General features: G+C 34.8%; 1 protein-coding gene across 7 annotated transcripts in view; it reads right to left on the bottom strand.

Annotated features, from left to right (window-relative positions):
* The window catches only part of RBBP8 (RB binding protein 8, endonuclease), a 95,156-nt gene that overhangs the window by 16,401 nt on the left and 53,869 nt on the right, over positions 1-24,886 (bottom strand). For all 7 annotated transcript variants that reach the window (XM_074340242.2, XM_019741272.3, XM_074340239.2 and 4 more), the window contains 9 exons: positions 23,074-23,140; positions 16,103-16,278; positions 14,034-14,138; positions 10,027-10,124; positions 8,276-8,388; positions 6,313-7,210; positions 6,104-6,230; positions 2,235-2,323; positions 808-925 (listed from right to left, as the gene is read on the bottom strand). In XM_074340242.2, the coding sequence (XP_074196343.1) occupies positions 808-925; positions 2,235-2,323; positions 6,104-6,230; positions 6,313-7,210; positions 8,276-8,388; positions 10,027-10,124; positions 14,034-14,138; positions 16,103-16,278; positions 23,074-23,140 (1,791 nt within the window). The remainder of the gene's footprint in view (positions 1-807; positions 926-2,234; positions 2,324-6,103; positions 6,231-6,312; positions 7,211-8,275; positions 8,389-10,026; positions 10,125-14,033; positions 14,139-16,102; positions 16,279-23,073; positions 23,141-24,886) is intronic.

Here is a 24,886-nt window from a genome sequence, read left to right as displayed (position 1 = left end):
CTCTCGGCATATGCCTCTTTAGTTAGGAATGTTGCTGGCGTGGTGCCAACCAAAATCCTTCCATGGTTCCCATCTCTTTTGGAAAATCAAGGCTTTAGAGGAAGAATTAACAGTTTTTCACCACAAAGGACTGTAGACCCCAATTCGGCCAAATTCCCTTTACTGAAAATGCAGAATATGGCAGAGTAACTCAGCATATACACTATCATTCTTAGTTTACTGCTAACTTGCAAATCTATACTAATACTTCTTAGTAGGACCCCCACTCTGCCTTTTTGCCTTACCAAATTGCTGTGGCAAATCGTATTTCTGAAACGGGACTCTCAAGTCCTGTTATACATTCTATTAAAAAAATATCTAAACCAGGGATCAGCAAACTTTTTCTTAAAAGGTCAGAGAGGAAATCTTTTTAGGCTGCAGGGCCAACAAGGTCTGTGCACCAACTATTCAGCTCTGCTCTACCAACTTGCTGCTGTATCACATAAGCAGCTATAGGTGATACATAAACAAACGAGTGAGGCTGTGTTCCCATAAAACTTTATTTATAAAACAGGCAGCCAGCTATGGTTTGCTGATCCCTGGAAACAATCTGAATTCTTTTTGAAATAAACATTATTTTGGCTAAAGATTTTTTAGCAGAAATGTTGAAATTCAGTGTTACTAAGAGTAATCTAATATTATCAGATGGGGGGAAAAAAACCACCTGGTTTGTGGGAAAAGGTCAGCTGGCTTATCAGTGCAATGGTACGACTATAAACTTCCCTCTACATTTTTATTAAAATAATAAAAAAATAAATAAAATCTTACTTGGACTTTTTTCTCCCTTTTGCTCTTGCTTCTTCATTTTTAAAAGCACAGTTTCACTAACCAATGTACAGTCCATGTCCATTGTCTCTCCTCCTGCTAATCTTGACTGACTGCCATCCTGAATATTTAAAAATTCAAAATTTTAAAATTATCCCTTTACGGCCTTTTATTTACTTTTTAAACAAATTTTAGTAAAATATACACAACATAAAATTTTACCATTTTCACCATTTTTTAAGTGTACACTTCAGTAGCATTAAGTTGTATTTACTTTTACTAGGAATATAGACAGATTCAGGTTTTACTGCCTGTAAAACATTTTAGCTTCAATACGCAAGCATCTTCTCTCAAGCCTAGGAAAAGGAGGGATGCTGCCAGGGAAGGGAGAATTATATACCATTGAATTCCCTTGAGTTTCTCTTTCTTTCTTTTTCAATCTACCTCACAGTAATGAACATCAATGTACATAAAGAACAATTTCATAAATCAAATCTGGTGTCTTGATAGATATATTATTACTTTAAAAACTCTTAAATACTATATTAATACACTAATAAGTGAAAGAGAACTTCTCAAACTATAGAGAACCTAAATACAAGCCAAAAAAGTTATTTCCACTATGAATTTTAAGTTTTTTTAAAAACACAGTATTTTAAAACCTAGCCAATTGGGAAAATGTAAAAAATTTTCTTTTCTCCCCCCGCCCACTCCAGTTCAAGCTGTTGTTTCTCAGTCTAGTTGTGTAGGACACAGCTCCCTGGCCCATGCTGGCACCATGAGCCTTGTGCTCACTGCGCCCCCCTGAGCTGAGGCAGTCGGTCGTCGGTTGGCCGCTCACAGTAGCTTACGGCAGCTCTCATTGGCTGCTGGCCACTCACGCTGGCCACTGGCTGCTCCTGGCAGCACACGGAAGCCTGCGGCAGCTTACACCAACCTCCAGCTGCTCAGGGCAGCCCAGCTCCAGGGAGAGCTGTTGCTCACAACCTTAGCTGTAGAGGGCGCAGCTCACTGGCCCACGTGGGAATCGAACTGGTGACCTAGGCACTAGGAGCATAACGCTCTAACCACCTGAGCCATTGGGTGAGCTGCAAAATTCTTTTTCTTGATAGATTATTTAAAAGTTAATCAGCATATAATGAATTATTTTGATAAATAATTATTTAAAATATATAACTAGCATTTGTATTATTTTAAAACTATAGCATTTTTCAGAAAAGGCCTTTAAAGTCAGAAAGTATTATTACTCTTTCAAAGATACCATAAAGTTGTAAGAATACGTATTTTTATTTTTTACTTTTCTGAATAAATAATTGTATGTTTTAAGAAGTATGTGATTATCTCAAGGTCACAAACTACGTCAGGGGAAGAGAGTGATTAAAAGCTCACTAGAACAATCTCATGGGATTTGGTTTTACTTTCTAACTTACCTTTGTATCTATTACAGTAATATCCATTTTATACTGAGAAAGGTCTGCTGCTGGATCTATACTCCACTGGATGTTTTCAAAGGATACATCTTAGATAAGGAGGAAAAAAACACCCAATTAAAAATAGACTTAAAAAATTCTCATCACTTTAAAACATGGGGCCCACAGAATGGGAGAAATGGTTTGCCAATCATGTCTGGTAAAGGACTTGTACCTAGGATATCTAAAGAACTTTCACAAGTGAATAAGACGATAAATATCCCAATTAAAAATGAGCAAGGGATGTTAATAGAAAGTCCTTCAAAGAAGATATACAAATGGCCAATAAACACATGAAAAGATGTTCAACATCATTAGTCATCAGGGAAAGACAAATCAAAACCACAATGAGATAACACTTCACAGTTCTAATCAAAAAGACAAATACGAATAACAATGCGGAGAAATCGAAACCCTTACATTCTATTAGTGGGAATGTGAAATGATGTAGTTGCTTTAGGGAACAGTTATATAGTTCCTCAAAAGGTTAAACACAGAGTTAGCACATGGCCCAGCAATTCTACTACTATGTATAACTAAAAAAAAAAAGAAAGAAAGAAAATAAACACCCCCTCCACAAAACTGTAAATCACTGTTCATAGCAGCATTATTCATAATAGTATAAAAAGTGATACAGTGAGTCACAAAAGATCATATATTGTATGATTTCATTTACATAAAAATTCCAGAAAAGGAAAATCCATAGAGACAGAAAGTAGATTGTGGTTGCCTAGGACTGGAGAAGAGTGGTGGGGGAATGAAGAATGATCGCTAACGGGTACTGTTCTTTTAGGGATGATGAAAATGTTCTAAACTTAGAACTGTAATGTTGTTTGCACAACTCTGTGAGTACAGCAAAACCACTGAATTGCACACTTTAATACGTAATTTTTTATGACAATAATTTTTTTTTTAAGTTAAAATTGTAACATTGTTTGGAGGGGCTTTCAATGTCTGTAGATATACTTGACAACTATATAAAAGTACAAGGTGTGATCACAAAATATGGTTAATGCTTAAATAAAAAAAAATTATTACAGGAGAAGACACATTGCCATTAATCCCCCTCAAAAATACTCCTTCTCACTTCGAACACACTTATCCCATTGTTCTTGCCACTTTCTGAAGCAGTTCTGGAAGTCCTCTTTCGTGAATGTCTTTAGTTGAGCTGTCATGGCTGATTCAATGTCCTGAATTGATTCAAAATGTTTACCTTTCATGGTCATTCTGACTTTGGGGAAGAGCCAAAAGTTGCAAGGTGTCAGGTCTGGTGAATAAGGTGGATGAGGACATACATAATGTTTTTATTTGACAGAAATTGCTGTACCAGAAACAATGTGTGACATGGAGCACTGTCATGATAGAGGAAGAAGTGAAAGACTCTCATGAAAGAGGACTTCCAGAACTGCTTCAGAAAGTGGCAAGAATGATGGGATAAGGGTGTTTGAAACGAGAGAGTATATTGAGGGCGATTAATGGCAACGTGTCTTTTACAGTAATTTTTTTTAACTTAAACATTCACCATATTTTTTTATCACACTTCGTATAGTCATAGAACATAAAGTGGTACAATATTAACTCTAAGTAGATTATGAAAGGTTAAGTAGGTATATACTGCAAACCTCAGAACCATAAAAAAAAATATTTAAAAAAGAAAAGGAATGAGGGTGAAAAAAATGTTTTTATACAGAGACTGAAAATCTTATTGGAAGAACAACTAAAGATTGTTCTTCAGGAAAATAAACGCAGAATGAAGGAATAACTTTCCAATGAAGAGTAAAAGAAAACTACATATGAAGTACAGAAATATTTGGTGGCTAAAAAAACCCCAAAAGACTCCTTTTAAACACTGCAAAATTATGAAGAGATTAATATACATATTAGAGCAAACAATGTTTTCAAACAAGAAGTTTAAAAACCCATATAAATGTATACAGTGGTACCTCGGTTTTCGAACGTAATTCATTCCGGAAGACCATCTGAGTTTTGAAATGTTCGAAAACCGAGGCACAGTTTCCCCATAGAAAGTAATGCAAAATGGATTAATCCATTTCAGACCTTTAAAATCAACCCCTAAAACTGCAAATTTAGCATGGATGTTACTATCTAATGATACCATAGATCCATAAAATTTACGGCGTTCATAAACAGAAATGTTCGTCAATGGAGACTTTTAAAAACCGAGGTACCACTGTATATGCATATATTTGTAGACATAAATGCAAAGAAGAAGGACAGGCTATCTATGGTATGAGGAACAAGATCTGGATGATGAGAATTCTACTTTATGTATTTTAAAATTCTGTATACATTTTTTAAAGCTTTTGTAAAGAAAAAGTAAGTACATAAAATAGGTAAATCCACAAAATCACCAATAAAAGTAGGTATTAAAGATCTCAATTCATTTTTTTCAAAAAGCACGAGAAGGAAAACCATATATAAAATGAACCCAATGAGAATTACTCTGTAAACATAGAAACATGCAGAAAGGAAGAAAATATTCCTGAAACAATAAACTGCACAGAAGAAAACATAGGTACTAAACTTATGGACCTTGGGTTCAAAGAGCATTTTACGAATTTAACTCCAAAGGCAAGGGAAGTAAATGCTAAAATAAATGAATGGGACTATATCAAACTTAAAAGCTTCTGCACAGCAAAAGAAACCATCGACAAAATAAAGAGGCAACTGAATGGGAGAAGATTTTTGCAAACAGTGCCTCTGATAAGGGGCTAATATCCAAAATATACAAGGAACTCATGCAACTCAACAACAAAAAAACAAATGACCCAATTGAAAAATGGGCAGAGGACCTGAAGAGACATTTCTCCAAAGAGGACATACAAATGGCAAATAGACATATGAAAAAATGCTCAACATCACTAATGATCAGAGAAATGCAAATAAAAACCACAATGAGATATCACCTCACCCCAGTTAGAACGGCTATCATCAACAAGACAAATAGTAACAAGTGTTGGAAAGGCTGTGGAGAAAAAGGAACCCTCATACACTGTTGGTGGGAATGCAGACTGGTGCAGCCGCTATGAAAGGCAGTGTGGAGGTGGCTCAAAAAATTACAAATAGAATTAACGTATGACCCAGCAATGCCTCTCCTGGGTATCTACCGCAAAAATCTGAAAACTTTTATCCATAAAGACACGTGTGCTCCAATGTTCACTGCAGCTTTATTTACGGTGGCCAAGACATGGAAACAACCAAAATGTCCTTCGATAGATGAATGGATAAAGAAGTTGTGGTATATATACACAATGGAATACTATTCGGCGGTAAGAAAAGATGAAATAGTGACAACATGGATGGATCTTGAGATTATAATGCTAAGCGAAATAAGTCAGACAGAAAAAGCAGAGAACCATATGAGTTCACTGATATGTGGTTTATGAACCAAAAACAACAAAAGAACAAGACAAAAAATGAGAAACAAAAACTCATAGACACAGACAATAGTTGAGTGGTTACCAGAGGGTAAGGGGAGGAGGGGGGTGGTAGATGAGGGTAAAAGGGATCAAATATATGGTGATGGAAGGAGAACTGACTCTGGGTGGTGAACACACGATGGGATTTATAGATGCTGTAATACAGAATTGTACACCTGAAATCTATGTAATTTTACTAATAATTGTCACCCCGATAAACTTTAATTAAAAAAAAAAAAAAAGAAAGAAAATATTTTTTTCTCCCAAACAATTCAATCCATCCGAAGGATGTAAATAATATATTTAAGATATTAATATATTATATGTACTAAGATGATATGTCAAGATAGTATATGTAAAGAGTGGAAGTACTATTTATAGTGTACATACCTTGGTTGTTTTGAAGAGACTTTGTTTTAGCGATTCTGCATGGATTTAACTGAAGAACTGATGCAAGTTCACATGCTCCATGGACTGACCTGGTTTTTATTGTTACTGGCTCATGAGAACCAGCACCCTAAAACAGAAAGAATTATTAGCATCTAGATGAAATTACAAACAACTATTTAAACCAAAATCCTTGAACATTTAACACAAACCTTCACATCATCAAAGAGGTTCTCTGTCTCCAAACTTTCACGTGGACGTAGAGGGATTTTAAAGATAGGATTTTCTTCTTTTATCTGTAATGGTGCTTTATTATCTGGAGAGGATTTACTCAAGGGCTGGAGGACACACTCCTGCAAACAGGGCTCCTCTGGGGAATCTTTGGTTGGCACACAGCTCCCACTCAAGACCTTTCGGCTTGAGGAGGAGCCCTTTGGAATGGGCTTCAAGGTCTCATAGAGAGTCACTTGCCTAAATCTGATTTTAGAGGTCTCACTCCCTTGGCTTTTGTCTTGACGCTGAATAGCTGAAAATCGATCAGACAGATCCAGGGGTTTATCCATTACATAGTCTCCATTCATAGAAGAATGACTATCCAGTGGAAAAGGAAAAGCATTTTCTTTATCAAAAGAGGCTTGGGGGCAGCTTACTTCATCTTCACTTTCTTCCTCAATTTTCTTCCTTTTGGATGTTCTGCATCCCAGTGATTTCAAGGACACCACATGTTTATCTTTATCAGTAATCGCATCTTTAATGTGATCAATACTACCCTGTTCACTTACAGATTCACTTATATTTTTATTTATAAGCATCTGCTTATTAGAAGACGACTGGCTAATGATCTTGTTCACTTCAGACCCAAGATTATGACGTGTGAAAATGGCACTATCTTCAGATTTTGATCTAGTTTTCTCTGATCTAGAATTAGAAGTGCTGCTGAAAGGTATTGTTTTCAGATGAGTTTTTTTCCCAGTCTCTAAAAGAGAAGGCGACAAACTTGTATTCAAAACCAAACTATTTTTCACATTAGAGGTAGCTCCAAATACAGGAGATGATACCCGAGGAGTCAATTCTTCTTGAGGAGGAGTCTTTGAATTAGGATCTGAAAATCTAAAAAAATAAAGAGTGGTAAAACGTTTTTTCCGACTAAAGAAATACGGTAAAAATTAAAAGACAAGCATAATGAGAAAATGTTTGCTAATACATAATTATTATAGTAAGGTCTTATCCATGTATTAGAGGCAGATAATTAACCAGCAATTAAAACAGGATATAGTTGCTGGTTTCTCTTCACTTGGCTGACAAAAAGCAGAGGAAAATGATACAGCAAATCTATCTCAATACCATGATATTCCTACCTATAAATACCTTTCCTAAATAATTTAAATACACTATATAAGAAAATAATATCTTAATAAATTCCACTAGGGAGGTTGTTATGAAATTTTGTCATGAGTAACTCCAAGAAACATAATTCTTATGCTACAGAACTGAACGTAAATTAAGACTCAGGATGCCTCTAGCAGAGGAGACATCTGTGGTAGTAAAAAGAGCATTAAGTTTGAAGACATGGGATGGGTAAGAGCTCTGCCTCCTAGTATTTAATAGCTATGTGGCCTTAAACATTTAACCTCTCTGGAGCTGCATTTTTGTCGACTATAAAATATGGGGGTAATAAAACCTACTTTAATGAGTTACTATGATGATAAATTAAATGTGATACATGTATCTAAAATTAAAAGCTTTTTTAAAAGAAAAATGCCCCATAAATATAGGTATTACTAATGAATGTTCTGAAATTAGTAAAAATGAGATGCAACACAATCTTGGAAGCTTATCCAAGCTTACAGATGCATTTTGTAAAACATCCAGTTTTTGGAAATACAAACCAAGAAGGGATGACTGGTTCTTTAAAGGGGCAGAGCAACAAGAGGGGGATCTCTTAGGTACTGTGTAATGGAAGTACAGAAAGAATCTAAAAATAGAGAGCAGGTACTGTTCTCTCCAGTAATGCAAAAAGCCCTCAATTAGTCATAAAATGGAGAAGATATTTTTTTAAATAAAAATTAATACAAACTATATATGGACCGAGAGAAAAAGTTTAATTATATGGAACTCACGGTAATGGGATTTCACCAATAGCTTATAAATTTTTACCTAAGTGCCGCAAAGTACCTTAAACTATCTTCATTATTTCTTGTAGATTCCTCAAAAGGTTGTTTCTTGTGATCTCCTTCCAGACAGGGGTAGAGCTCATCACCAAGAGGGCTCATGGGACCTTGAGATTCCTTCAATAGTAAAATATAAAGTATATAAATACAATGGAAGATTTTTCTTCCTTAAAAAGGAATGAAATACTGATAAATGCTACGATATGAATAAACCTGAAAAATAGGATAAATGAAAGAAGCCAGACTCAAATGCCACATAATGTATGATTCAATTTATATGAATTATCCATAATAGGTAAACCCATAAGGACAGAAAGCAGATTGGTGGTGCCAGGGCTGCAGGTATTGGGGAATAAGGATTGAATGTTTAATAGGTACGGGGTTTTCTTTCAGTATGATGAAAATGCTTTCGAACTAGATAAACGTGGTAGTTACATATATTGTGAACATACTAAATGCCATCGAATTGTACACTTTAAAATGGTTAATTTTATGTTATGTGCATTTCACCACAATAAAAAATATGAAACATATTTTAAGTTTAAAGAGAGAAAAGCATTAATATTTTACTACTTTTGGTAAGTACATCCTATTACAGGTATATTAAACTCCAATTCCAAAAAAAAACACATTAAAATGAGGTGAAGGGAACAGAGATGATTCTTTATACTGACAGGAGATGAACTGAAAGGGATCCTTTAAAGAGTAGTGGTCCTCAAAATTTAACACACATTCAGTCAACTGGGGATCTTGTTAAAGTGCAAGTTGTCTTTCAGTAGGCCTGGGGTGGTATCTGAGATTCTGTATCTCTAAAAAACCTCAAGATGATGCAAATGCTGTTGGCCTGTGCATCACATTTGAGCAGCAAGTTTTTAGAGATCAGCAATCTTAACATATTTGGTGTCTAAACTACTGACCCGCCAAGCTTATGGGTAAGAGGGAGTTAGAAACCGTTAAAACACATTTAAAGCTCAAAGGCTAAAAACTACCCACTATCACTTGAATATGGATTTAAAACTAGAAAGAACAAAAAAATCCAAATATAATGAAAAGTACTATTCAATTTTTACAAATTCAACAGCAAGACAATTTAAGAGCCCATATACATTTATTAACTAAAGCAACGGAATGCTATTTTAAAGTTGTATCAAAGTGAAACTTCCTTAAGATTGAAGAATTCAAGTTTTCGTTTTTTAGGGGTTAATTAAGAAAAAAAGTAAATGTGACTGATGCAAGGAAGTACTAAAATAATGAAAAAATCAAGGGATCATTTACTGACCCAAACCCTCGGCCTATTTGGATAGGCACTTCTTAGGACAAAGAACTAAGTGCACATAGTAATCTCAAGAATGCAGCCTGGTTTTCAAATCCAACCACAGGTTAAAGGATGATGAAAAGATCCAATAAATTCTGAAATCAACCTAAAGGTTTAAGTCTTCTCTTAGATGAAACAGAGTAAGAATAGGAGACGAGAGGGGGCGAGGAAGAGAGTTGGCTAAATCCTCTATGCCATTATCACTTCTCTAAATTTTGACTCAACCAACAACTTACATCCCAAGAATTCTAAAGACTAGATTTGTGGGACTGTCTGGGGTGGAAAATATAAATGGGCCTTTCTAGCCACATCAATTTTGTCCTAGACTTTTAACTAATGATCTTTCAGAAAGAATAGTTTTTCTCTTGCTCAATTCTCTAAAAACTGACCGAAAAGGACACCATTAATTCATATTATCACCAAACTAAACAACTACTTACCGATTCTTCTGGCACGCTAAGTCCGAGCGTTTCGGCAACAATTGTAGCTAAATTAAAAGATGACTTATCAGTGGGATAACTTCTTGTTCCACGTGTTTCTAAGTAAGAAAAATAAAAACCAATTATATTATTGTTGAAACTTGATGTACAAAAATAATACAAAAAAGGAGTAAAAGGCTCAAAGAACCACTGAACAAGATGGCACTGGACAATTTTTTAAATTCTGTGCAAAAAAGCCCAAAATATCTACTATACAAGGCAGTAAGTTACAGATATCTATTGTCTACACTTGTCAAACCTTTTCAGCTAAGTTTTCTATTTATCCTAAATGAGATGAATGCAATAGCTAGATTATTCTTATTATTGCCACTGAAAAAACCATATATATTTATAATGGATTTACTATGATCTAAGATATAGTATGGCTATCAAACCACATTTATAGTACCTTTCATGAAAACATATTTTGTGGGAGAGATTTACAGCACTGCATAATTTTGAAGTTTTAAGTTATCACATATTTATACAGAAATCACTTACGTTCAAATATTGTATAAAGTTTTATGCACATAGAGTTCCACTAACTCAGCAAGTATTTATGGAGCACACAGGCATTATGCCTTATTAATTCCACCTCCTACATATCTGTCATACACATTCTTCTGCACCCCCAGGCACAGTTCACATCATGAAAAGATTCCTGTCCTCAAGGAGCTTATAGCTCTAGTTAAAATAGAAAGGTAAAAAGAGAAATGCAATAAAATGTGATAAACATTAGAATAAAGGTACATAAAAAAGGGGTGACTTAAACATAGAAGAAGGACTTCTAAATTTGCCTTGGAAAATGAAGGAAAGCTACACCAAGTGATGCCTAAGCTGACCCTTGAGAGAAGAGGAATTTGACAGGTTAACTAGGTATGTGTAATGGTCCATATGTGCAACAAAATTATGTGTGGTTCAACTGCTGGAAATAGAAGTGCAAAAGATGCACTAGTAATAGTAGTAGTAGGACATGAGCCCAGACGCTAAAGAGTTTAAAATTTATCCCGTAGGCAATGAAGAGCTATCCAAGGGTTTTTAATGTAGGATAGATGAAATATTTGGGTTTAAAGAGTAATTCTAGCCATGATAGGCTAACAGAGCAAGAAGCAGTCACTAGTAGGCAGGAAGACTAATTAGATTACTACAATAGTCTGATGAGGGATGCTGATGGCCTAAACTAGTACAGTGGGGGTGCAGAAGAATTTGTAGGACAGATATGTAGGAGGAGGGATCAATAAGACTTGAAGACTGTTTACATATATGAGATGAAGAAACAGGAGGCTAGGATAACTCAAAGGTTTTTGATTTAGGTAACTCAGAGAGGTACCGTGTTTCCCCGAAAACAGGACCTAGCTGGACAATCAGATCTAATGCGTCTTTTGGAGCAAAAATTAATAAGACTCAGTATTATATTATATTATACCTGGTCTTATATAAGACCTGGTCTTACATTATATTATACTATGTAAGACCCAGTCTTATAGTATAGTAAAATAAGACTGGGTATTATATTAATTTTTGCTCCAAAAGCCACATTAGAGCTGATTGTCTGACTAGGTCTTATTTTAGGGGAAACACGGTATGTAGATTGTCATTCACCGAGATTGTAAATAAAAGGTTGAGGGGAGTAGGTCTGACAGGAAAATTTCAATTTTGGACATACTGTAGTTGAAGGATATCCAGGTAGAAATGCTTAATGGTACACAGATACACTGGTTTGGAATTCAGGAGAAAAATCTTGGACAGAGATATAGATTTGGGATTTATTCTCATATACTATCTCTAAGTGATATTCCTCCAAAAAGAGATAAGAAGTGAGACAAGAATAGGCCAAAATCCATACATATCCAGGACAGTAACAGTTAAAAGATAGAGAAAGAATAGCCAATAAAGGAAAAGGGAAAAAAGAACAATAAGAAGTAAGAGAAGCAGGAAAGTGGCACCACTTCAAGAAAACAGAACTTGCTCAATAATGCCAAATGTCACAGAAAGGTCAAGTAAGATAAGGACTGGGAAGTAGTCATTACATTTAACAACAGGAGATCACTAATAACTTTTGCCAAAGCAGTTCCAATCTAATGAGTTAGAGAAGAGAGTGTGAGAATATTCACCCCCCCACCACGCCCATCTCTCTTCCCCTGTACCTCTCCCCCATCCTCTTTGGGGATAGGAGGGGGGAGTGGAATCCATACTATAATGAATTCAACTGGCGTGAATGTGAGTTGAGGAGAAGAGATATTGAACATAGATCACTTTCTCAGCTCTGAAGAGAAGCTGTAGGTAAGGGTGGAGACAATTAAGAAGTATTATTTAAAAAAAATGAAAGATAACATATATTCATGTTGAAAGGAAAGAACCTACAGAGAAGCTGGAGATATAGGAAAAGAGGACAACTAATGGAGTAAAGTCCTAGCAGCAGCAGAAGAGAAGGGGCTCCAGAGTGCTGAGAAGCACTCCAGTTTTCTCCCTTTACTTGGTAATTCTAATAACATAAAAATATGCTGAATGTGCTATATAATATCCCATGTATTGAGGGACATGTTTAGAAGTGCTCTCTCCACTTTCTCTGATCCTAGTTTCTCTTGAACATGAAATAGTCGTCTGGTTGATCACTCGTACATTCTCAACAGGTCACGTGATGAGTTTAACGCTCTGTGATCTCCCTGCAGTTAAACCTGATGGTCAGTCCTCAGTTTCATCTTCCTTGACCTATGAGCCTGTTTGCCAGGGCTAAACCCTCTCTTCTCTCCACTTGATTTAAAGGATACCATGTTATCTTAGCTTTCCTATCTTACTGGCAGCTCCTTCACTGGCTACTTGGTTGATTCCTCCTTATTTTAACAATCTCTAAACCACCACTTCTACAGTTGTGATATCACATCCAAAAAATGGTTCTTGAGAGATTTAAAAAAATCTCTTTTTATGTGTAAGGCACAGACATATATACACTCATACAGTATAGCTGCAGTATTAAAACTCCAAGGTAGAAGTGACTAGAGGAAAAAAATATCTACAAAGGCTAGGGTGGGGTGACAATGAAAAAAAGTTGAGAATTACTATTTTACACAATGGAGTGCCCCGGGTCTAAGTACGGGGACTTCTCTACCTACAGTCACTTGCTTGGTAATCTCATCCAGTCTAATGGCTTAGATACCACCTACATGCTGACAACTTCCATTCCTCGATCCTAGACTTCTCCAAAAGCACATCCACCTACCCATCCAAAATCTTTACTGAATGTCTATCAAGCATCTTACAGAATACTCTTAAAAAGCTAGCTCCTGATTTATGGCCACCCCCAGCCTACAAACCTGCTGCTCACAGTCTCCTTCTCGGTAAACAGCAACTCTGCTAAACCAACGCCCTTCGCTCACTCTGCCCAGACACACAGGCATCCTCAAGGTCAAACAGCCAGACAGCAACCCCTTATGGCCTTTTGTGCTGGCTGACTGCTGTGACCGGAGGCCCTGCCCCCAGCGGCCCTGCCCCCAGCAGGCTACATGTCCCTCAGTCTCTGCACAAATGTCATTTTTAAAATGAGGGTTTCTAACATCTCTTCTTACCCTGCTTTATTTTTCTTCAGAGTACTTGCTTCCTCCACCTAACATATTTATTTCCTTTCTCCCCCCATGAGGCTGTAAGCTCTATGAGGTTCAGGGCTTATTTTGTTCAGTGGTTAGTATACAGTAAACACTACAATACTGGTTGAATCAGTGAGTAAACCAGAGTAAAGCCCTGTTTACTTATAGTTATTAGCAATTTGTATTAATATGGATAGGTATATTAATATGAATAATAGAATAACATTATTTTTCAATGTGAAAAAGATTGCTAAGCAACTAGTAATACAAACAAAATTAACAAAAAATACTTTAAAATATCATGTAATTCAGACCATTGGCCACTCTTGCCCATCAATACCCATAAACTGTAAACTTATAAAGTAATCTCAATATCTTGCTTACTAGCCATTGGAGATTGACTTTGATCACAAGTGTCAGCCACTAGAATTTCATTTTCATTAGGCTTATGTTGTGGATGAGTTGAAGATTTTGAAACTCTTTTCAATTCTAAGGGGGAAAAAAGGAGAGATTACCAATAAACAATCACGATAAAAAATATTATCAAACTACTATTTTGACAAGCCAATACAAACTTGTCTTTCAATGCATCAGAAGTGCTATTTTACTGATATAATTTTCATATTCTAATAAAAAGTTCATTCCTACATTTTCACTAAGAAACAAAGCTGGAAGAAGTTAAGACAGTAGAAGAGAGACCTAGAACAGAAGCATCTTCTAACCTAAGTCTCTGGGAGTTGTAATATTTTAATGTATCTTTCCCCTGTGTATTTGTTGCAAATCAGTAGGTTAATTTAAAATGAACGCTGCATCATATATCTCCACAATCTTTGTTTTAGTTTTCATTTTTTGGGAAGGAAATCCTGAAACATGCTTTACCAGAATTAATTCAAAGAAAACAAACAACAAAAGGACTAAGTAAAGGGAAACAGACTTTTACTAATAATAACCTGAAAGCAGTACTAAAAAAGCACTATGAACTTTAAAATAAATGAGCAATGGTAGTTAGAAAGAGAAAAGAATTAAACAGTCATTAAGTCAGTTTTAAAATAATTTGCATGGCTCAAAAGTTGTCTTGTATTTTAAACCAAAATTTCAGATTCCAAGTAAAAATTATCAGAACAAGATTAAAACAGACAAATTAAGTTTTTAAATAGTTATATGTTATTTTCAAACAATGAAGAAATAAACCAGAAGTATTTATAATAGATACAAAAGAAGACTTTGTACCGGTAATAAAGAAAACTGCTGTAATTTTTTTTTCTGAATATTCTTATACATGGATTTAAATATGATCTAAATTATGCAGATGCTTATCTACAGTGATTCATGTCCTATCTGATAGCAGATGAAAAGGCCAATGAATATTCACTCTAGAGCTATGATCTTACATTTAACTTTAGCTCCTAAGTATGTGTAAGATTTTAACAGTTCTTTTGTTTTCCACTAGATGGTGATACAAACGCATATAAAATGAGGAATATTAAGCCAGCTTTCCAATATCAAAGAATAAGATCTACTTATATTTTCAAAGGCATAGCTGTTAACAATTTTTTTGCATTATAAAAATATCTCTAGGACTAAGTACACCCCTTCACCCCCAAATGTTTTCCTTGTCACAAATAATTTAGGTTAAAAATTAGTCTTTACTATTTACTTTAGATCAATATTGAAAGGCATAATCATTGTATCACGTCACATGATAAATTTCACGACTACATTGAAAAGGTAGTTCCAAAGCATTTAACAGAAACGGTAACTGGCCTGGAATTAGAAATATGCTACTGATCAGGCACAAAGTAGATACATTATAAAGTCACTTCTTGATTACCACCAATTGCTACAAATTATAACAAATAAAAAAAGCCAGTTAAAGACAGCTCCAATAGTGGGAATAGCTGTGGGCAAAACCTGGAAAATACAAAAGTTTAGAGCCAGGAAGATCTACATTATAATTCGGACTCATTTACTTACTTGAAAGGTCACCCTGAGTGAGTTATTTAACCCTTCTAAAGAGCATCTTTCCTGGTCTTTAAAACATAGGTGCTAATAGCTACCTTGCAAGCCTGTCATGAGAGTTAAAATATACTGGTATATTTAAATCACTCAGCATAATACCTGGCAAACAGTAGGCAGAAATTAATGTTAAGTTCCTTTTCTCCTTCCTTTTATCCCACTCATGTATATTCACAGAAGAATATTTTTTAAAGAAAAAGAAAAAAGGCAACTATTTACTACATGCATTTACATATTCAGAAGAGCAAGCAACGCATGTCTTTATATAATACAAGCAGAAAGTGCATGCCCAGTCACTTCACTAATTGAAGTTAAATTTACAATTCTAACGTAAGTTACCTGAACAATGACCGTCCACTAGATTGAGTAACATAAAAACAACAGATGAATACTATTTTTGCAAAACCAAATAACTAAAGTACAACTCTAATCCTTACCATTTGTACAAACAGAGTGCTCTGGTTTAGTAAGTGTTTGTTCTACATATCGGACATGGAGGTTCTCCTTTCTTCGCAGCCGATTAATGCCAGGAAATGAAAAGCCTGTTATTGGTGAATCTGGAATAACATTTTCCTCACATTCAAGCTCAGCTGCTTGATGCTGTTGATCATTCCTAGAGGAAAGTAATGACAATTGAAAGAAAATTAATTTAATAAATATCTACTAAAATATTTACCATATGCTATGGAGCTAGAGCAAAATACGGGTATGAAACTATAACAGATGTAATTCCTTGCAAATAATGTTCAAAATCTAAAGATTAGAGAAATACTCAAATGATTAGAGTGGGGAATATTATTGTGAGAAGTGAAGTACAAAGTGTAGTTACTGGCACCTGAAGTGAAATTTTAAAAATTTCAGATGGCAGAGAAAGTCAGCAGAGGATCCACACAGTCTGTGTACCTGTGCTGGAACTACACAAAGAAGAGGCTTGATTAACTGTGCGCATATGTTAGAAAGCAAGAAGAAAGGAATAAAGGAATTAGAGCCCGGAAGTAACATGACAACCTACCAGTAGTGTTTAAGATTGACTGGGACAGAAAGAAAGGGGCAAGGAAATCAATTAGGCAGTGGCTGTGATAGTCCAGGCAAAAGCTGCTGTGGGTCTGAACCAGGATGTTAAAAATAGCTATGGAAAGGACAGGACCAATGGTAAACACTGTGGTAGAAGAACCAACATAACTTTGCAAAGGACAAAAACAGGGTAAAAATAATACTAACACTGATAATTACCAACATTCTTGTAGGTTTACACTGCCAGGCACTGTTCAAAGTGCTACATGTATCAGTTTAATTATAATAATTGTATGAGCTATTACGAATACTCTCATTGTAGAAATGAGAAAATGAAGCTACAGAAGTTGTCATTTACTAAAATAGTAAATCACAGAACCAGGATCTAAATCCCGGCAGACAGCCAGCACAATACTGTTAACCACTCCATGTGTTATCCTTAGTGTAAACCATGAGACTAACGACAGACTACAAGTAGGATTCAACCTTCTAGTTTCTGCCACTGCTTCTATCCAAGCCCCCGTACAGTCTACTCTCAACACATCAGTCAGAACAATCCTATTAAAACTTAAGTCACATTGCATCACTTCTCTGATTAGAACCTGCCACATCTCCCCATTTCACAGAACACACAAGCCATTTCCTTTTAATGATCTACAAGGTCCTACATGATCTTACGGTTCCCTTCCCTTATATCCTCCCTGACCTCTTTTCCTATCATACTCCATGCCAGCCACCCTCACGTTCTCAGGTTTCCTCAAACACACCAGGCATACCGTGTTTACCCGAAAATAAGACCGGGTCTTATACCGTATTTCCCTGAAAATAAAACCAGGTCATATATTAATTTTTGCTCCAAAAGACGCATTAGGGCGTATTTTCAGGGGATGTCTTATTTTTTCACATACAACAATCTACATTTGTTCAAATACAGTCATGTCATCTTCTTCTGGAACATCGTCATAACGTACTAAATACGTCTGTCTGGCTGATGATCTTAACTGAGGCTTATTTTGGGGGTAGGTCTTATTTTTGTGGAAACACGGTATGTCACATGGCTAATTACCTCATCTACTTCAAGTCTTTGCTGCAGTTTTACTTTCTCATCAAGGCCTACCTTGAATACACTAAAATTGCAACTCTCTTCCTATACCCTAGTACTCCTGGTTCCTGGTTATGCCATTCTACTTGCTTTATCCATAGCAAATACTGCTTTCTAACATACTAGTATATAATTGACTTAGCTATTGCTCACCTGCCAGAATGTAAACTCTGAGAGCATAAGGATCTTTGGTTTACCGAGATATGTGTCCACAAGATTAGGCACATAGTAGGTGCTCAATAAATATTTCCTGAATGAATGAATGAAAGAATGATTGAATGAACGAATATGAGAGATTCTCAGATTCCACCAGAAAAATAAACTTGTTCTGATCTACATATACGTTCAACTCAATTCAGGACCAGTGGTGCCTAAACACTGGGTATGGATTAAATTGTGGTTATTGAGTAAAGTTAATTAATTTTAACTCAATTGACTTTCCCATGTCAAACATTACTGACTTTATCTGCCAAACAATTCTTACCGGTCTGTCAGGAATTTAGGCTTTACGTGACAAAACAAGTCTGTTCTATTATACTCATTATCAATCTGTAATACTATTTCCAAACAAACAATAATATGAGAATTTTATCAACTACAACCAACAGAGATTTTCACAAAACTAGAAGAGAAATTTTTCCCAACACTGATTTATATCTTAATTTCCTGGATAATATCAACATTACTGTGGTCTATAATTCTATATTGAAAATCTTTAGAGCTAATATCTTATTTTTAATCTTTCCTTACAAGTTCTACTGCCTTATTCTGGAAAAACAAAGTAAGCTAGTCATATGAGAAAGGCTTATAAATTAATGGAGTGTGAAATCTATCTGACCTCACTTTAACTAATCACATCACAGCCTACCTGCCTATTAGTCATAAAAATTCAACCTGAAACATGAATGAGTCATGAGAAGAAATTGATTTCCTGGCAGAGCCGATCTGGAAGTAGCTGGGATCACACAAAAGAAAGAAAAAAACGATCAAAAACTAGCTCTAACTAGATGTGTCCAAACTAAGTAAACAGGTGCTGGCTTTGTCCTCCTTTGTCCTTCGTCATTAAAAAAAAAAAGAATGTAAAACAAAACAAAACAACTTCCATGTGTTAACCAAGTTTCTTCTTGAAAGCCTTAGGTCTCGCTCTGATTTGCTGAGGAAAGATAAATTCACACCACAGCTTTTGGTTAAATTAACTACGCACATTGGTCATCTTTCTCCTCTTACTTTTCCTCCTAACGGCTTGAGAATTTTTTTTTTTTTTGGTTGTCTACTTTATCTGTAGTCCCCCCCCCTTAAATTCCTGTCAAAAGAGTTAATCTATACAGGATCTCTCTTCATAAAGCCTGTAAAAAAGTTTTTAAAATTCAATTTTTCTCCTCTAAAGTACTTCTATATTTCCAGTTAAAACATAATTTAAACTTAATTGAAGCAATTATAGCCATCAAGTTCACTTAGGTATTTTGATTTTCAAAAAAGGGAAGAAAGGATTCCCTAAAATACAAACCAGTGACTTTGATACCCTCAGCTCTTAAAACCAGTATAAGCTTATCATATGAGTAATTCAAACAAGACTAATTTTAAAAATTAGCGCTATGAAAGGAGCTGTTCGTTTATTCTACAGCTGGCACTCAGGAAGGCATCTGATAATGATTCTCTTGATATCTTCTCATTGTAAACAAAAAGAAATATAAACTCAGTATTAACAGATTCCTAACTGACTAAACAATATCCTATAAAGAATTATCATTAATAAAGGAAATCTGTAGTAGCATGCCTCAAGGCTCCATCCTCAGGCAGGTTTTGTTGAACATTTTATTAATGATTTTTGATGCAGGGCACTGATGGAATATTCATCAAATTAGTGGAAGACACAAAGCCGAGAATAAAAGCTAACCTACTACATAGCAGGAAATAAAATTAACATATGAAAAGACCCCCAGAAGTTGGAATAATGGGCCAAACCTAATAAAACGATACAAAAAAGGATAAATGTGAGATATAAGCATCATTGAACTGAGTCAGAAGAGAAAGAATTCAGGCCTTGCCATCTACATAGTGATACCGTGTAATAAATAGGTCAACTTCTGTGGCTCTTTTAGCAGAAAACTACAGAACGCCTATACAAACTCTCAAGTGAGGTACCTGGGTTCAAATCCTGGGTCTGACACTTCCTAATTACATTGGGTAAGTTATTTAACCTTGCTGAGCCTGTTACATGTAAAGTTCGTATGGTACTATATACTTTCCTACTTCATTTTTGTAGGTAAGTTGTGAAAAGGAAAAATTATATAAAGATGTAATTAAACACTCAGAAAATAGGCATTTCTCAACAGTGCTATTATCTTAAAATGAAGGAGTAAGGCTGAAAAACCTATGATTAAATCATGACTCTGAATTTATTTATTTATATCTAAAACAAATCTACATAGAGGATAGGTAGTAAACCCAAGAAAGAATCACCAGTAATATATGTATGTTTTGACATTAATATAAGCAAAAAGGATACAGAAAAATGGAGAAGGCAGCATTACTCTATTGATGAAGCTATGTGGAATATTGAGTTCATTAACACATTGACAAAACTAAAACATTAAAGAGAAATGGTATTTTGAAGAGTCTTGAAGTAATACCACATGAGGAACAGTTAATGAACAGAGGATATTTATTCTAAAGATGACTCAGGAGGGCCATGATAGCTATCTGCATGCACACAAAGGAACACCAAGTAAAAGAGGGGGTAAACTTGTTCCAGATGGTCCCAGAGGGCAAAATCAGAATCAACAAATATAACTTGTGAGTTAGAGTGATTTCTCTACAAACTTACAAAAAACTTTGTAATAATTTCATCTCGCTAAAATTAAACAGGCTTGTACCAGAGGTGTTCAAACAATGCTTTCTATTAAAGAAGCCATACAAGGAACTCGATCTAGAAGAGAGCACTGAATGAAATGAATCCTGCAGTCCTTAAGTGTATAGACTTAAGTATATCCTTTGACTTTCACTAAACTAGCACATCCATTTCCTCAAACGAAAAGAGTCATAACCTCAATGCCTACCTTATTTATTTGCTTTGCTTTTTGTGACTGGTAGAGTCGAATATATAGATATATAAACTTTATAACAGCATTTTGTTACTGAATAATTTCTCATTATAGTGTCACTATCACGAAACAGCTGTCCTACCACATAAGGCATCTGTAACATCAAAACCAGCTTAGATGAGTTAGAATTACTGTATTTCACATGAAGTACAAGCTAAATAGTATTTTTTCCCCTAAAATTCAGCAGAATTGAGGCACTAACATTATGTTAGAGTGGCTTACGTAGTCAGAAGAACGTAGGGTGCCTTTACGAGGTAATACTTGCTGTTTTTTTTAAACTGCCAAACAAAAGGAAATTTGTTTGAGGAGAGCAAGCCACAGAAGTTGAATTATGAGAATAACTATCTTGAATTTCAGAACAGAACTTAAAGACACAATAGATTATCTCCTACACTGTTCTAAGGCACGCCCTAAATAAAACATACTTGCCCTGAGCTCATCTACATGATTAATCTTTACTGTAATTTCAAACTTCATCTTTTCTAAAATACCAATCAGCTTCAACAGGAAAAATATGAATTTGAGAACACTAAAAAAAAAAAACTAATTATGATTAATTCGAATTAGTATTTCTACCAAGCACATGACATTATCTAGTTTTAATATATTTATACACCTTGGTTTCATAAATATCAAGCCCAAAGTGTTCAAAACACTGTAAGCTACCTGTGCTAAATTACTTCACATAACATAAATTAATATAAGTCAACAATCACTTATCTGCAGTCTTTGGAAACAAATGTGATTCAGAGTTCACATTTTTTTTTTTACATGAAGGGTAATACAGAGCATATACAGATTATTACCTAACACATCCAGGGGAGCCTGAGGCATCCTGTAGTCAAGCACATTGATATTTTCAAAGCAAAGCATAGGAATGTGGTGGGATAAATAAGGATCATAAATAGCATCCTGTCAGTTGAGGTGAAGTTAGGTTGTGAATAACATTTAAAAAAAACACCTTTTGGGTTTTGGAATCATATTTAAAAGACTGTGGATCTGTGTTCTAGCCTCACTTCAATATACAGCATGAGTAAAATTAGTTCAGTGTTGACATTCTCATACACACGTTTGATAACCTCAGTCTGATTCCCTAGCCTTCTTTCTTCATCTATCATCCTCCCTCAAAATTCCCTTTGGCCACCAATATACAGTGAACTAATCACATGGGAAGAATATTAAAATTCTACTGAATATCTACTACCTAAAAGTATAATGATAAGGATGTTAATTCCATCTGTGAGACGTGTTTATACATAAGACAGTAACTATTCAAAATAATGTTACATCTGCACAGTTTGTACCAAAGTTGTTGCCTACTCAAATGCAACAAAATCCTGAAGAGCCCTTTAAAACCATTAAGACTATCCTGAATCCTAATTCTTAAAAAACACTATATAAGCTTTATATACATGGGAAATAAGAACTAGTTGTATCTCTGCTCTGCATCAGTCAGACCATACCCAGAAAATAGATTATTTGTTTGAGACACTGTCTCATAATGAAAAGAACAGAGGCCTTTAAGTCAGAAAATACAGGTCTGAGTGAAGGTCTGAGAACCTACTAGCTGTGGGACCATGGCAGGTTATCTGACTTTTGTGAGCTTTGGTTTCCTCATCCATAAAGGAAAGATAATAAAATTACCTTGAAGAATCACAGTGAGAATCAGAAATAACAAAGATAACATACAAAGAAGAGTAACTGGTACACAGGATAAAAGTTATTTTTATTCTTTAAGAAAAATGGTGGGACGGGGAGAGGATCAGAGAGAGGAAGTTCTTGAGGCCTGAGAACTGTGTAGGAGGAAATATTTATTCGGTTTGCTTTTATGAAGCTTTGGGACAGGGCTGGAAGAGGTAACAAAACTCAAATATTACTTGAAATATAAGTGTTTTAATAATGTATTGTGTATAATAATCATTGTAAAAATTAAAATGCTTTAAATTAAAATGTTCGGATACTTTCTCTATAAACTTGCACACTAATCTAAGAGATGCATATACACTCCAAAAACATGAACAAAAATATAACAATTTTCTATTTTTATTACATAACACTTTATAATTTTTTTTAAATGAAATCTGCAACTCTTAATACATCTTTACAGTTTGTATAGCTAAGTAAAATGAAGAAAGAAAAGTTACGGGGAAATATCAATTTTCTGGTGCAATTTCGAAAATATACTTACTCAATTTTCTGTTGCAGCTGTTCAGAAAGCTTTTTATTTTCTTCCTGTAGAGTATTCTTTTCATTCACTTAAATATAATGTGAAAAAGAAGGCACATGTAATAACTCTATTAACATGTATATCAGGCTTTTTAAATAATTTCAACAATTACAGAGACATTAGAATTTCTAAGTCACAATGTTAGTCAGGGTTAATGTTACTGTGCAAAACTAATTTGTTCCGAGGTTGCAATTACTACATCTCCTATTGTGCCAGTTCCATATAAATGATTAACTGATAATTTTATGTAATGCTTCTGGGCAAAAAGAAAGAGTACCGTATGTACTGGGGAGTAGAGTCTAATTATTCATACTGAGGACAAGAAGCATTCCATCTGGTTACTCAGCCCTACTCATTTCAAATACCATTTTAGTGACAGTCATTCATCTTGAAATAAATCTGATTATAAAAGTAATATAACACTGAATATCAGTGTAATTTTTATAATATAAATATACTTAAGTCAAGTTTTCTTCCTTAGTCATATGCTATATTTCATGAATAATTATGGTATCAGTAATCTAAACATATCCATTGAAGTAGTATCTGTTTATTTGAATCTACCTCAACTAAATTTTCCTATCCATCCTTATTTAATTTATAAAGCAGAAATTCAATTTTGGGCTATAATTTCCACTGTAGTCAGCACAAAAGTCTTATCAATCTTTAGTATGATGTCGCAGCTTAAGTGTGTGTTTTACTAGGAGGAATACATACAAGAGATCAAGTCACAAAATACAATTAGTCTCTACCAAAGAAAGTTAATTATCATCCAAAACTTGTGACTAATTAATTCACTGTTTTACAAATCTAAACATATTTCCATACATTGAGTAAATAAACTTTTTTGACTATCTACAATATGTGAGGCTGCTAAACTACCTGCTATGGAGGATCTAAAAAACAACTTAAGATATGGACAATGACCTAAAGGAAAGTGCAGTGTAATGAGAGACAAGCTATTACATAGACGTGTTTTATACAGCTGAAAGTGACAAGGCCATTAGAGAGATACAGATAAAATACTAAAGAAAATTTTAAGGAGAAAAAGGTTGCTTTGGGCCCTTGAAAAGATCAGGAAATAATTCATCACAAAGAGGACAACTGAGCTGGATTGATAGGTGACTATTCTATGCAGAGAATTAATGGAACAAAATTAGAAAGATTGGGTATAATAAATGGTCGAAAGCCTTCAAAAGCAAGCTAAGAAGTCTGAAATTTATCTTAAAAGTTATCAGTTATTTTTCATAGATGAATGATAGGAAGATTAATTTGTTTGTATTTATATATATACCAAAGTGAGAAGAAAGCATTGACAAGTCAGGTTATCGTTAACCCTTTCACTGCATTACTTCATTTCAAGTTTGTTCTCCAAAATGTGTAAAAAATCCACAAAAAATAATTACAGTATTTATATTTTTAAGTAAATATGATAAATTGCTACATTTTATTAAAATAAATGACTAAAGTATAAAAATTTCCTATTGCTATTCATTCTTGAAAAACACAAAAATATAGAATAATGTACATCTGCTTTCCTAAACTTCCTTTCTGGAACAGACAAGATTTTCTATAGTTTGAGCTCATGGGGTAAAGTCGAACACTGAAGTCAATATCCTTCGACTCTAGTCGAATGTTGCATTAAAATAAATGAGTATCTGGAATAGCTGCAGAAGTAGCCAAGGTACAGAAATAGGAAGTGAGGACAGGCAGAAGAGCTGTTACAGAGGCAGAAGCAGTAGTTATTTGGCAACTCATCCTTTATAGGGTAAGA

The sequence above is a fragment of the Rhinolophus sinicus genome, chromosome 4 (genome assembly GCF_057876585.1).
Source record: "Rhinolophus sinicus isolate RSI-liver-muscle chromosome 4, RSI-T2T, whole genome shotgun sequence".
Classification (NCBI taxonomy): domain Eukaryota; kingdom Metazoa; phylum Chordata; class Mammalia; order Chiroptera; family Rhinolophidae; genus Rhinolophus; species Rhinolophus sinicus.
Note: the sequence above shows the minus strand (reverse complement) of the source record. Positions and strands in the feature narration are given on the sequence as shown.